This window comes from Callithrix jacchus, chromosome 5, assembly GCF_049354715.1.
Source record: "Callithrix jacchus isolate 240 chromosome 5, calJac240_pri, whole genome shotgun sequence".
Classification (NCBI taxonomy): Eukaryota; Metazoa; Chordata; class Mammalia; order Primates; family Cebidae; genus Callithrix; species Callithrix jacchus.
This window is the reverse complement of record NC_133506.1, coordinates 158,833,358-158,849,157: the sequence shown is the minus strand read 5'-3', so window position 1 is coordinate 158,849,157 and position 15,800 is coordinate 158,833,358. Positions and strand designations below refer to the sequence as shown.

Here is a 15,800-nt window from a genome sequence, read left to right as displayed (position 1 = left end):
TACTGCCCAAATTAATTTATAGATTCAATGCTATCCCCATCAAGCTACCATTGATCTTCACAGAACTGGAAAAAAAAAAAACACTTTAAACTTCATATGGAACCAAAAGAGAGCATATATAGCCAAGACAACCCTAAGCAAAAAGAACAAAGCTGGAGGCATCATGCTACCTGACTTCAAACTACACTACAAGGCTACAGTAATCAAAACGGCATGGTACTGGTACCAAAACAGAGATATAGACCAATGGAACAGAACAGAGGCCTCGGAAGCAATGCTACACATCTACAACCATCTGATATTTGACAAACTGGACAAAAGCAATAGGGAAAGGATTCTCTATTTAATAAATGGTGTTGGGAAAACTGGCTAGCCATAGGCAGGAAGCTGAAACTGGACCCCTTCCTTACACCTTATACAAAAATTAACTCCAGATGGATTAAAGATTTAAACATAAGAACTAACACCATAAAAACCCTAGAAGAAAACCTAGGCAAAACCATTCAGGACATAGGCACAGGCAAGGACTTCATGACGAAAACACCAAAAGCAGTGGCAACAAAAGCCAAAATAGACAAATGGGACCCAATTAAACTTAAAAGATTCTGCACAGCAAAAGAAATAATCAGTAAACTGGCAACCAACAGAATGGGAAAAATTTTTTGCAATCTACCCATCAGACAAAGGGCTAATATCCAGAACCTACAAAGAACTAAAGCGGATTTACAAGAAAAAAACAAACAAACCCATTCAAAAGTGGGTGAAGGATATGAACAGACACTTTTCAAAAGAAGACATATATGAGGCCAACAAACATGAAAAAATGCTCATCATCACTGGTCATTAGAGAAATGCAAATCAAAACCACATTGAGATACCATCTCATGCCAGTTAGAATGGCAATCATTAAAAAAATCTGGAGACAACAGATGCTGGAGAGGATGTGGAGAAAACAGTACACTTTTACACTGCTGGTGGGAGTGTCAATTAGTTCAACCATTGTGGAAGACAATGTGGCAATTCCTCAAGGATCTAGAAATAGAAATTCCATTTGACCGGGAAATCCCATTACTGGGTATATACCCAAGGGCTTATAAATTGTCCTATCATAAAGACACATGCACACATATGTTCATTGTAGCACTGTTTACAGTAGCAAAGACCTGGAACCAACCGAAATTCCCAACGATGATAGACTGGACCAAAAAAAAATGTGGCACATATACACCATGGAATACTACACAGCCATAAAAAATGATGAGTTCGTGTCCTTTGTAGAGACATGGATGAACCTAGAAACCATCATTCTCAGCAAACTGACACAAGAACAGAAAACCAAACACCGCATGTTTTCACTTATAGGCAGGTGATGAACAATGAGAACACTTGGGCACAGGGAAGGGAACAACACTCACAGGGCTAGGCAGGGCGGGGGAAGGGAGGGGTACAGCGGGAGTGGGGAGGGAAGGATGGGGAGGGATAACACCAGGAGAAATGCCTGATGTAGGCGACTGTCAGGGAAATTGGAGACAGCAAACCACTGTGGTATGTATGTACCTATACAACAATCCTGCAGGATGCAGGACATGCACACGTAACCCAGAGCCCAAATACAAATTAAAAAAAAAAATCCGAAAAATATTGAATGACCTTCAAATTACTGAAACATACTTATTTCCTGGACACAATAAGGGCACACTTACTTGTATAAAATGTTATATAAACAAGATTATTCATTGCAGAATTGTTTGGAATTGCAAAGACTAGAGATAATTTAAATGTCCATTTCTAAGGGATTGGTTAAATAAATTATGATATATCCAACTACAAAAAAAAATTTATGCACTTACATGGTATGAGTTTTGACATACGGTAGGTGAAACATCAAAGCATAGAAATAGTTATGATACCAATAGGTAAAAGCTTAAAAGGAATATATACATGCATACTTACTTGCATATACCTATTTACACATACGTAATGTATACATTGACTATCTCTGAAAGGATCTATTGAAGAGTAAGTACTGCAAGCCTCCAGGCTAGGAACTGAATAAATGGAAGCAGAACTTGGAGGAACTTAAAGGGGAATGCCTCTCTGAGGTGACTTCGAACTGAGGCCGAATGGGAGGCACAGTTAGTCATGGGGACAAAGCCTTCTTCAGACAGAACAAACAGTGAGTACAAAGGCCCTAAGTGATAGAAGGAAGTTATGACTGAAGCTATGAGAAATTATTACGGTATTAGGCAGGGGAGTAATGAATACGGATTTATATTCCAACTTTGTAAGGAAAATGAATGGTAGCGGGGTGCAAGAAAGGAGGCAGGTAAGAGAAAAAAACTAAAATAATCCAAGTACGATTTGATAGTGGCTTAGACCAAGATGTCAGTAGTACAAATGAAAAAGAGATACTCCAAAACACAGCACCGTGGCTTACATCTGTAATCCCAGATGTGTGGGAGGTCAAGGTGGGAAGATCGCTTGAGGCCAGGAGTTCAAGACCAGCCTGGATAACATAGTGAGACCCCCTATCTCTATAAAAACGTAGCCAGGTGTGATGGCATGTGCCTGTAGGCCCAGCTACCTGGGAGGCTGTGGCAGGAGGATCACCTGAGACCACAGGTCAAGGCTGCAGTAAAGGCTTGTTCTCTCCATTGGACTCTAGCCTGAGACAGAGTGAGATTTGTTTAAAAAAAAAAAAAAAAAGCTATTCCAAACATTTTTTTTCAAAGTAGAACCTATAGGATATGTTTATGGATCTGACAGGAGATATTTTTTAAAAAGTGTCAAGAATCCAAAACTACTTATATGCTTCTTGTTTGATTGGGTAAATAGTGATGTTCTATTTTTTTTTTTTTTTTTTGAGACAGAGTCTCGCTCTGTCGCCAGGCTGGTGTGCGGTGGCACAACTTCGGCTCGCTGCAACATCCACCTCCCGGGTTCAAGCGATTCTCCTGCCTCAGCCTCCTGAATAGCTGGGACTACAGGTCCACACCACATCCAGCTAATTTTTGTATTTTTAGTAGAGACGGGGTTTCACCATGTTGCTAGGATGGTCTTGATCTCTTGACCTTGTGATCCCCCTGCCTCGGCCTCCCAGTGCTGGGAATACAGGCATGAGCCACTGTGCCCTGCCCTGATGATGTTCTCTAGTGACAGTGGAACCAGTTTAGGGAAAAGTCAAGAGTTCCACCCCTGTTAAGTTCTAGGATGTCAATCATATCTGATTGGAGGTATAATATAGACAACTGATTCTACAAATCTGGACCTCAGTGGATTTATGACTGAGGTCAGAAACAGAGTTATAAATTTGAGAGTAATCATGCTTTTTACTATTTAAAACCATGAAAGCAAAAGATTTTTCTTACAGAGAGAACATGGATGGAGGAGAGAGCCAAGAACCAAGTCCAGGACATCCCCACAGTACCCTAAGTTCTGCAGATATACATTTCTACACCTCCACTACTGTATATTCCAGTAGGCTTATCCTTTCATGTTTGTTATGTTATTTTGAAATACTGGCTGGACTGACAAAAATAGTAAAGCTATTATATAAATTCAATTTAATATTTAAGAGGAAGCCAAAATATGTTTACAACTATAAATACTTACTGTACCTAAAAAAAAAAAAAAAAAAACCCATAAAGTAAAGCAGTTTCTTTCGACCACAGCCTTGAAATGCCTAAGGTCTGGTTCAAAGAAGTGGTCAGTAATGCTGAATGAACGAAATCACACAGACTCAGATGCAGATCACAGTTCCACCAGTTACTAGCTATTGACAACCGAGCTGCGCACTCTTCATGCCTTATTTTCCTCATGGTAATCAGAGGGCCATGTTATCTACATCTGAGTAGCAGTCTTAAATGCTATAATATCAATATGAGGCACATTAAACACTTCATAAATTTTACGATAAAATTAATATTTGTTAAGAAACAGTAAGGGCCAGGCACTCTGCAAAGGACTTCACCTAGAGTCTCTCACTGAGTTCTCAAATAACGACCATGAGAAACTTACTAGCAGTATTCCCCACTCCTAAACAGAAGCTGAGATTAACTAAGGGGCTTACGGAAATCATAATGCACAAATGTAGTGGTTCTGTCTAATAAGCGGTGGCCCTAGAGCCCTTCTTTCTTATCGATTACATTGCAATGTCATTTTTTTACACAGAAGAGTCCAATTTGTATTGATAGCTTATTTTCGTATTTACCTATAAAACTCTCTCATTTTGACATACGTTCTTCTTTACGTTACACCGTCATGACCAATTTACCTGGCGACACGGGGTGACAGAAGAGAAGAGATAGCTAGGTATGTGAGGAGTGTACACAGTCCAATTTAAGTTTCAGGAGGTACTTAAAGCATGCGGACAGTTCATCTTCCAAAGAAATACGGCCTGAGCCCACAATCATAACCAGTGCTTAGCTGACAACTAAATCCAGTAGATATGAGTTCATTTCAGCCACAGGCCAAGGTAGTTCTTCAGCGCTGCAAGCGATTGCAGCTGCTGCCACTTGTCGGTGGAAACGCTCCCTTCCGCCTACCACTGCTCCCCAGGTCCCCTGGCCCCCATTCGGGCGGCCTTACCCTGCAATCTGCTCTTTGCATCTATTTCCTACCGCGTCGGGTGCTCTCCTGTCAGCTCACACCGCCAAACGCCTGCCTCCAGGGATGCTTGGAGGGCTCTTTTCCAGGCGCCACCGTTCACCCATCCCATCCAGAGAGTCTTTAAGGCACCTTTTCAAGTGGAGAGAACGCCCAGGAAACCCCTTCGCTTTTCCGGAGGTTGCTGGGATCCCCCTTCTCACCCGCGCGGCGCCCGCAGCGCGGCAGAGCCCGCAGGTCTAGGGTCACTCGCGGCTCCCTCTGCAGCAGAGACGAGGGAGACGGCGGTGGGTCCCTGATGGACGACGCCCCCAGCCAGGCTGAGTCTCGCGGGAACCTGTGACCCCGGCCCCGCCAGCCCCGGCTACCTTGTCGTTATCCAGCCGCGTCTCCAGGATCTTATGCAGCTTGCGCGACAGCGGGTTGTTGGTCGTCGCCGAGGTCCCGCCTGCCCCATTGTTGAGGCCGTTCGCAGCCCCAGTCGCCGACACTGCGACCACTTCCCCACTGCCCTCTGCCATAACGCAGCGCGTCCCGCCCCCTGCCACCTCAGCCAGGCCGGGATCGCGGCGACAGCGCGAGTATTGCGCATGTGCAGATCGGCTGCGCATGTGCAGATCGGCTGCGCATGCGCTTCGGCCCCGGAAGGCTCCACCGGGTAACCCTGCCTGGGCTCCCAGAAGCTCGACGGGTGGAGAAGACACCGGGGGCGGGACAAGACTCTCAAGTGGGAGGAGAAATTTTATAGCATTAGAAATGACTGTGGAATTTTGAATCTGCGACCTTCTGAGCTAACTAGATGTCACTAGCTACGTGAAGTATGTAAAATTCAACAAGACTTGGGCCTGGCATATACATTCAGTGTAAGTTAACTGAAAGTTTAAATTTGCCTTATCTGAATTCCTTTTTTTGAAAAGTATTTATTGAAGGCATAGTATGCGCCAGGTGCTCTGGTGGGCACTAGAGAATCTACGTTGTGTCTGAGACTGACAAAGTTGTTTATAGATGTTATTAGGTCGTGATGAGCGCTCAGGGCAGGAAGTACAGTGAAAGCAAATGGTGGAAAAGGTCCACTTCACTCAGGGAGGCTTGGAAGGGAGTTGACATTTAAACTGAGATTTGAAAGAGAATCAGAATGTGAGGAGAAATCATTGCCAGGTAGAAGAAAGTCCTCAAAGCAAGATGAACTTGGCTCTAACACACATGGAGCAGAGCCCATGTAGCTGTAAAGTAATGGAGAAGAAAAAACAAGATGAGAAAACTTCCCAGAAAACTTTGGAAAACAAACATCATTGGTTTTTCTCCTTTCTTTTTTCAGTTTTTAAAATTTGGATAAAAATAAAATCACTGGGCTTTTTTGTAAGAAACACTATTTGGCTCTTGTCATAAATTTTCCTTGTTTCATATATATCTATATACATAGTTATATTGTATATCAGACTTAAGGGAAAATTACCTATTATACAGGTCACATAAAGAAAGCACTGACAAAACCACTCATCTCTACTCTAATAAAGAAAAGTTTCAACTATCCAAAAGAAAAAAATATACAAAAAGAAACAATAGGTATGAATTTAATTAAAAAATACAGAGAAACTAGATGAAGAAAATTTTAAAGTGCTACTGGGAGAACATAAAACTTAAATCAATGAAAAAACGTATCAATCTCTTCAACAGGAAGACTCAACATTGTAAGATTTATCTCTTTAACAGATAAATTTAAGTTCAGTGTAACCAAGATTAAAATATCAAAGGTGTACCTAAGTGTATATATCCACATGAATCTTGACTATACAAAATAATAATATAACACAGAGTTTGCCAAAATGTACAGTTAAAAGGAATGACAATGGTAACATGCCAAGTCAGGAGGGGTCATGAAATATCACATATTGTTTGACTTTTTTATGTGAAATCTCCCAAATAGGTAAATCCATAGAGATAGTAAGTAGATTAGTGGTATCAGTTCATGGTACAGGTTAGGTTTTGGAGAGATGAAAATACCCTAAAGCTAAATTGTGGTGATGGTTGCACAACTCTGTAAATATACTAAAAACCACTGAACTGTACACTTTAAATGAATGAATCGTATGGCATTGCAAATTACATCTCAAAGCTGTTTTTTAGGCCAAGTGTGGTGGCTCACACCTGTATTCCCAGCAGTTTGGGAGGCTTAGGCAGGGGGATCACTTGAGTTCAGGAGTTAAAGACTACCCTGGGCAACATAGCGAGACTCTGTCTCTTAAAAAAAAAATACAAAAAATAGTTGGATGTGAAAGTATGCCTATGGTCTCAGCTACTTGGAAGGTTGATGTGGGAGTATCGCTTGAGCCCAAGAGTTCAAGCCTGCAGTGAATCATAATCGTGCCACTGCTCTCTACTCTAGCCTGGGTGACAGAGCAAGGCCCTATCTTAAAACTGAAAAAAAAAAAAACTTTATTTTAGAAAGTGAACGAGAGGTAAATAGACAAAGTGTTTAAGTAACTAAAAGTATTAATTTATATTAGTTTTTAAAAACTTTATTGAGATATAATTCACAGACCATAAACTTCACCTGTTTAAAGTATAAAATATGATAGCTTTTGGTTTATTTACAGAGTTGGCAAATATCACCATCATCTACTTTTAAGACATTTTCATTACTTTAAGAAGAAAACGGTACCCATCAGCAATCACTCCCCATTTTCCCTTCTCTACCATCTTAGGAAACCACAAATCTACTCTCTGTCTCTATAGGAATGCCTGTTCGGGACATTTCATATAAACAGAATTGTACAACACATAATCTTTCATGTCTGACTTTTCCACTTAGCATAATTTTTCAAGGTTCATCTATTTTGTAGCTTGTATGAGTATTTCATTCCCTATTATTGCCAAATAATAATCCATTATATGGATCTCCTATATTTTATTCATTCATTTGTCAGATGGATATTTTATTAGTTTCCAATTTTGGGCTTTTATGAATAATGCCTCTATGAATTTTCATGTGAGAGTTTTTGTGTGGATATTTGTTTTTACTTTCCTTAGGAAGATACCTAGGAATAGATTGCTCTTCTGGTTAACTCTGTGTTTAATGTTTTGAGGAACTGTCAAATAGTTTTCCACAGTGATTGCCCCATTTTTCATTCCCACTAGCACTGTATGAGGGGCTCCAGTTTCTCCACATCCTGACTAACACTTGTTATGGTCTGTCTTTTTTATCTAATCCTTCTACTTACTCAGTGTGATGTGATATCTCATTGAGATTTGGCTTTCCACTTCCTAGTGACTAATGATGTTGCGTTGTAAGCATTATTTACATATTATTATTTATTGGAAAATATTTTTTCTACTTTTGCTTGTCTTTTCACTTTCTCAATGGCATCCTTTGAAAAACAATTGATCTTAATTTGATGAGGGCCAATGTATCAATTTCCTTTTTATTATTTGTGCATTTGGAGCCTTATTCAAGAAATTATTATCCAACCTAGATCACAAAAATGTATTCCTGTGTTTTCTTCTATTACATTGGCACAAAAGTAATTGTGGTTTTTGCTATTATTTTCAATGGCAAAAACTGTGATAACTTTTGCACCGACCTAATAAAATTTTATAGTTTTAGCACTTACATTATAGTCTGTCTTGCACCTTGAGCTAAGTTTTGTGTATGGATATTAGGTAGGGACCCAATTTTATTGTTTTAAATATGGATATTCATTTGTCTCCTGCACCATTTGCTGAAAAGACTATTCTTTCTCCCATCTGAGCTTTTCTATAGATTGAGAAAAAGCAGATGATAAAATCCAGTTTCCATTCATGATTTAAAAAACAAGCAAACTCTTAGCAATTTGAATAGAAGGGGACTTCCTTAATTGGATTGAGAGTATATACAAAACAAACAACAACAATAACAAAAACCCCATGGCAAACATCACACCTAAGGAAATATTTAAAACTTTCTCCTTGACATCAAGAATAAGACAAAAACTAACCACTGTCACTACTATTCAGTATTTCACTAGAGGCTCAAACCAGAATCATAAATTAAGAAAAAAATCATGAAGATTAGAGAGAATAAAGAAAAATTTATCCTTTTTGTAGGTGGTGCAATTGTGACCCTAGATAATCCAGAAGGATCTATAGAAAAAATGTTAAAATTAAAAATAATAACCTTTTTCACACACATCTTTTTTCAAAACTCCAAAAAGCACAGGATCTTGGAATTCAACTAGCTTGCCAAAGAGGTTGTGTGACGCTTTAGTGCCTCATTGTAAAAATATGTTTTTACATTGGTCACGACTTGCTTCATCAGTTATTATTGAAGAGCCTGTAAAGGTGATTAAAAATCTCACATTAAAAGGATATGGAGCCGGGTGTGGTGGCACATGCCCGTAATCCCAGCTCCTCAGGAGGCTGAGGCAGGAGAATTGCTTGTACCCGGGAGGCAAAGGTTGCAGTGAGCCGAGATTGCGCCACTGCACTCCAACCTGGGTGAGAAAGCAAGACTCTGTTTAAACAAAAGAAAAAAGAAAAGGAAATGGTTGAAAGGAGGGCCTTTCCAAACTTCTACTCCTCTCCTGTAGATCAGGCTTTCCAACCTGAGGCGCGGATCCTGCGCGGCTATGGCCTAGGACAGCTTTGAATGCTGCCCAACACAAATTGCTAAACTTACTTGAAAAGTTGTGGATTTTTTGCAATTTTTTTTTAAGATCATCAGCTATCATTAGTGTTAGTGTATTTTGTGTGTGGTCCAGGGAAGCCAAAATATTGGACACCATTGTTTTAGATGGCTATTTAAGCTTTTGTGTCTTTTGGCTTCTGAAATAAGAGGAACTCACTTTGTATTGGCTAATGCGGCTTCATCAAAATATAATATGGCATTTATTAAAACTATGTCTAATGAGTCATAGAATGTTCAGCCTTCTACATTTTTCATTGTGTTGGTAATAGTAGCTCCCATTATTTAGCAACAATGTTTATTGAAAATTAGGACCTGTGCTAGAATTTATTTTACACTCTTTTCATCTTCACAGCTACCATACAACATAAGAATCATTATCACATTATCATGTAATTAGTACTCTTATTGATGAGTAAACCAAGACTAGAGAAACCTTTCCAAGGTTATATGGCTAGTTCAGATAACATAGCTAGATACTACCTAAGTTGGCATTTAGTTAAAGGGTCAGGCCTGGTGCGGTGGCTAACACCTGTTATCCTAGCAGTTTGGGAGGCCGAGGTGGGCAGATCGCTTGAGGTCAGGAGTTAGAGACCAGACTGGCCAACTCTGTGAAACCCTGTCTCTATTAAAAGCACAAAAATTAACTGGGAATGGTGATGCACACCTGTAATCCCAGCTAGTTGGGAGGCTAAGGCAGGAGAATCTCTTGAACCCGGGAGGCAGAGGTTGCAGTGAGTCAAGATTGTGCCACTGCACTCCAGCCTGGGCAACAGAGAGAGACTCTGTCTCAAAAATAAATAAATCAATGGTTATTACTGCTTCTTGGTTTTGAGTTGTATACACCTCTCCCTTGGAATGTAAGCAAACACTTTTTCAGCAAAACATTCAAATGTATTCTCGTTAGTGTTGCCTTACTGCCTTCACGCTGACACCAGCATTATTTTTCTAAAACAGAGATTTAATCCTATCATTTTTTTGCTTTAAAACCCGTGATTGGTTTGTGAAACACGTAGCCAGGGGAGATCTTTTTTTTAAAAATGAAGAAAAGAAAAAAGGTAATAAAATGAAATAAAATAAAAACTGTGATGGTCGTTATCAAATCAATGAATGTTTTATTATGGTCCACACAGACCTTCACAATCAGATTTCATGGTATCACTCCGGCCTTACTTCTAGGCACTTGCTTCATATCTGCAACATTCTGGCCATACTCCGTTTCCTAGGCTACAAATGCATTACGAACTTCCGTCTCCTTACATTGGTTCTTACAACCCACTGTGTTAGTCCATTTGGACCACTATAACAAAATACATAAACCGGAGAGCTTTTAAACAACGGAAATTTATTTTCACAGTTGTGGAGGCTGGGAAGTCCAAGATCAAGGCACCAGCATATTCGGCGTCAGGTGAGAGCCCACTTCCTGGTTCATAAATGGCTCCTTCTCACTGTAATTTCACAGATGGAAGGAAGTGGTTAGTGAGTTCTTTGAGGTCTCCTTTGCAAGGACACTAATCCCAGTCAGGAGAGCTGCACCCTCATGGCCTAATCACCTCCCAAAGGCCATGCCTCCTAATGCTAACTTGGGAATTAGGATTTCAACTTATGGATTTTGAAGGAACACAAACATTCAGATTATAGCACCACTCTTTCAGGAAAGCCTTCTCTTGTGAAAATGGCAATATTCTATTTGTCCTTCAGGCCCCACTCAAACAATTCTTTTTACCTTCCTGGAGCCCCCTACCTGTCCAATGAGAAGAATTCATTGGTCCCTCATGCAAATTCCATATTATATCCTTGTTTTTAACATTGATTTTTGCAATTGTTGCTCCCCCACTAGATTCTAAGTACCTGGATGGTGAGGACTATGTCACTCATCTTTGTCTTCCCAGTTTCCAGCACAGCAGCAGGCACAATATACGCGCTTTAGTAAGCTAAAGGCTTCCTCAGTGAGAAGGATTGAAATTAAGTTTTATGGCTTTATAAGCTAGGGTTCTTAATTGCAGTTGTTAGGAGCAGACTGAGGATGATTTAAATAGAAATTTATTTATTGAAAGAATAGTGGACAGGTCTTAGATCAACGAGAAAGAGGAAGAACCAGGATTGTAAGAGGCAAAAACATAAGGAGGCTAGGCACACATAGCCATCATCAGAATCACAGCATGCAGCCACTCCTCATGGACACATTGTGAGATGGACAGATTGCTCCACCCGCAATGTAATGTCTGCAAAATGCTATAACAACGCCTGGTTATGAAATAAGATGTATAGCAGTTGCATTATCTAATTTGGAAAATAACACACAGCTGCCATGTTTATCTAAGCTATGTCAGACCACCATCAGTGAAACTATACAATCAACCTTCCTTTCAGTTCAAGTCTCATACAATAATTCCTCATTCTCAGACAAACTATATATATTTAAACATATTGCCCATTCTGTTTCATCCTCAACTTTCATCTGGCACACATATGTCCATGCATATACATAAAAACGTAGTCTAGTATTAAGGTATAAATATTCATGTACTTTTTAAAGTTCTGGTTGTGTCCTCTTTCCTATATAGATTCATTCATTCATTCTCTGAAAGCAAAATTCTAATTGTGTTCACTTGTCTATTCTTGTAGTCCCAGTCTGTAAGGTTGCCTTGCTTATTCAATATGTACTACATTTAACCCCTCAATAGCAAGGTCTCCAATTTAAATATCACAGTTAGTAATTTCATCATTCATATTTGTGATATCCTCTTATTCCAATTTGGAAACACAAAGGTAAGTTACTGGATTAGGGATGGTGAGAGTGAAAAATAGCGTAGAAACTAGAAGTTGCTTAAAAATATGCAAAGATCCATGATGAAGAGGAGGTGGGACATAGAGCACAGAAATGCCAGGTCATCCATCAGGCCAGCCTTTGTGCAGCACCACTGTTAGCTCCTGATGAGCCTCAGCCCTGGAAGCATGTGGCCGGTCAGTAATCAGAACTGGCCTTTAAGAGTATTCTAAACTCTGCCCCCAGTAGACGCCTAAGGAAACTCACCTGGTATATGAAGGTGAGTTTGCATGCCTATCAACGAATCAAATCAAAGAGTCTAAATTAACTCTCCACTTTATCTAATCAATACCTTTATCTTACGCTTATCTACCATGTCTGCCAATTCTCTTCGTCCATTTAATTTTCTCCAATATAGTGAAAAGGAAAATTAACTAATCCAGATATCAGCAAAACACAGCATAGCTCTTAAAAAGTGTTGATTAAAGACAGAGTCTCACTCTGTTGCCCAGGCTGGAGTGCAGTAGCCGGCTGACTGCAACCTCTGCCTCCCAGGTGCAAGCGATTCTCCTGCCTAAGCTCCAGAGTAGCTGGGATTACAGGCACAAGCCACCGCGTCAGGCTAATTTTTGTATTTCTGGTAGAGACGAGGCTTTACCATGTTGGTTAGTCTGGTCTTGAACTCCTGACCTCAAGTGATCCTCCTGCCTCGGCCTCCAAAAGGCTGGCATTACAGGCCTGAGCTGCAGCCCCCCCATCTGACTTTTTAATCTCTGGCACAGAGCCACTGAATCTCATAAGAGTGCAAGAGGAGGAAGTTTTGTGTTATAAAGGAGGAGGAGGAGGAGGAGGGGGAAGAAAAAAGGAAAAAAGAAAATAGTTTAAAAAGAAAAGAAAATGTTCCATATGTAATTTGTTACTGCTGAACGATTTTGAAAGTCTCTAATGTTTTTAAAGTGTGATTCCCTAGATGATAAGCTTGAGCATCACCTGAAAACTTGCTAGAAATGCAAATTAGCAGGCCCCACCCTAAACCTCGTTAATGCAGAACGCTGAGATTGACTGGGTGGGGCCCAGCATTCTGTATTTTAACAAGTCCTCCAGATGACACACAATAAAGGTTGCATTCTGCTGTGGTATAGTGTATGTGGGTTTTTCAGTAAAGGAGGATCCAAATATGACAGACTACTAAAAGAAGCTTTATCTCTACAATAACTTTGTTTACTCTCCCTCTCTCTCACTGATTCTTACATACCTACACAGATCACACATTTATAAAAATAAACGAAGAATCAAAAGTAGAATTTGCATTCTGTTAATTGCATACATACCTCATCTATTTTCCTAGTTAATACTAAGATATCTTGAAGTTTAAGAATGGGTGTTATTCATCTGTATACCCCACAGCAACAATTAGTATAACGCTTTGTCCATTTAATAAATAGTTGTTAATAGAAAAATAAAATTGTTCCTTTATGGGAAGAAGATTTTGTGTTTGGAATGTTCAGAATATCCAGTTGGAGGTGGGAAATTTTAAATTGCTGTTTAAAATTTGTGTAACATTTCCATCTAGCAATAAAAACACAATGTGTGTGTTAATATCTTAAACACAGTGGAAGTTAATGACTGCAATCAAGAAAAACAATTCTCCAGTCTGGGTAACAACAGCGAAACTCTGTCTCAAAAAAAAAAAGAAAAAAGTAAAACGATTCAAATTAAGTATTCTACTAATTTCCAGTCGATAGCATCATTCTCCCACACTAAGGAAAATCATATTCTTAGGTCAGTCCCAGGTTCTTAAAATATATTGAGCAAATCATGGTTAATGACAATAATATTGACATTAGGGCTATAGGCTTGTAGGTAAGAAATCCTTGGAAATTTTTATATCATTCCTGGTAACTTAAAACATATTTGTGCTGATCAGCAAATTGGCAACTATTTGCTAATAACCAACCCACTAGAAAAAGTGCATGTTATTACTGAAATACGATAAAATTTGAAAATGATAAGAAAGACCATAAAAATCAAACACAGTTAAAAGCAATTTATTTCATGAGCACAGATTTATGGCTCAGTTAATCAATATTTGAATTAAATATGTGCTGCTCGGTTGTTACGCCATTTCTCTACGAACTGCAAATTAATATGAATGAGAAATTCAATGGCATTCAGCAGCAACATTCTGTGCTAAAGTAATCATTGATTTTAATTTTAAATATTAATGAAATGTGATTTTTTCGTGTCAGCTTTAGGCAGTAATTTCAAAGAAACAGCAAGATCGGAGTCAGAGGAGACCCTTTCATAGGCAATTTGAGAGCAAAGCTGTCAATTGTGGCTGCTTAGCAGAATTTGAATCACTCTCCGGCAATTAGCAGGTGATTGTGAATAATTACTTCCTTTATGATGAACAACTGACCCCAGGGTTATTTGGTTTGGAGTTTGTGACCAGTATGTCTAAAGGGCCTCCTGGTGGCAGAGATGGAGCGATTCATTCTGAACAGGTAATTCAATCACAAGTCCAAGGAACAGAGCCGTGAAAACCAGCTGGCGCTTTGTACCAGGGGACAGAAGAGCTGAGAGAAAAAAGCCTGGGAAGCGGTGACAGCAGGTGAGCCCCCACCACCAACTTTGGTGGTATCCCAGAATCTTGGTGGGTAAGGCCTGATAACAACTGAACAGCGTATTATTGAGCCTAGTCCTCCCTTTACATCTGGTAGAGTGAAAACAGGATATTTTAATCATCCTGAAGTAGAGAAAAGTTTTCACCTTTCTGAAGGGACGGGGAGCAGTTCTTTAATCAAGATGAGAGGATTCCAAAGCCTAATTTACATGTCTCAGAAACCTGGAGAACAAAAAGTCGCCAGATCTTGTCATCCTGGCAGGGTCCCTAAACCAGATCCCATCTCTCTCTGGGACTTCTGACCTAGAAAGCATATCAGGTGGGTGACAACATACAAGGAGAAACGCTGTTTTTCTCTTGCATAAGTCCAGGCTGGCTCCTCAGAGTGTTGTGTCTAAAACCTATTCTCTGTTTTTTAGGGTAAAGGATAAGCATCATTATTGCTGTTATTAGAAATGAAAAGCTTATGAGTCACCTGCCTCTGACAGGAATTCACATCAAAATAAAAATTACTTATAAAGTATGTGTCTACATATTTGCCATATCTGACATAAATTTAGGATACTGAGTTTTTAAAATGAAATTTTCTTTCAAAGTCTTTGAATTAATGTAGCTCATTTCTATTTAACTTTAGGAAGCAAAGTTTTTTTTTTGTAATTTCTTATGATGTTAATATCACCTTTTTCTTAACTAAAAAAATGAAGATGACATTTTTTGATGTATTATAATTTCATTTGTTCTATGACCTTTATTTCTGAAGAAATATATGTCGATTTATAAGGTAACTCTCTTAAAAATAAAAAGCGAACTTAACTATTTGTTGAAATTATGATATCCTTCAAAAGGTAAGAAATAGTTTAAATTAAGTATAATGAAAGAATAGTTAATTGCCAGTAACTATTTTATAAGCAATGACATTAATAATTTTATGATGAGGTTTTCCCTGCCAGAAAGGAGCATAAATATAGACATTGCACAGAAAAATAAATACATATAATTGAGCCTAATATTTCCATTTGTTCCCAGTAGGGTACAAACAATATACCCTGACAATATTTAATTCTTTGAATTAAAATATTTCCCAAAATACCTCAGATAATATTTGATTTGTCATTAGAAGTAAACTACTCTCTACTATTTTA

The 15,800-nt window shown here is 39.1% G+C and overlaps 1 protein-coding gene across 2 annotated transcripts in view; it reads right to left on the bottom strand.

The window, feature by feature from the left end:
* COG6 (component of oligomeric golgi complex 6) overlaps positions 1-5,162 on the bottom strand; it is a 98,953-nt gene extending 93,791 nt beyond the window's left edge. The window contains exon 1 of one of the 2 annotated variants that reach the window (XM_035302529.3): positions 4,211-5,162. Coding sequence is in view for 1 of the 2 variants with exons in the window: in XM_002806886.6 (XP_002806932.3) it covers positions 4,974-5,126 (153 nt within the window). In the remaining variant the exon portion in view is untranslated. The remainder of the gene's footprint in view (positions 1-4,210) is intronic. The other variant, XM_002806886.6, reaches the window with a different exon arrangement.
* Between the last annotated feature and the right edge of the window lie 10,638 nt (positions 5,163-15,800).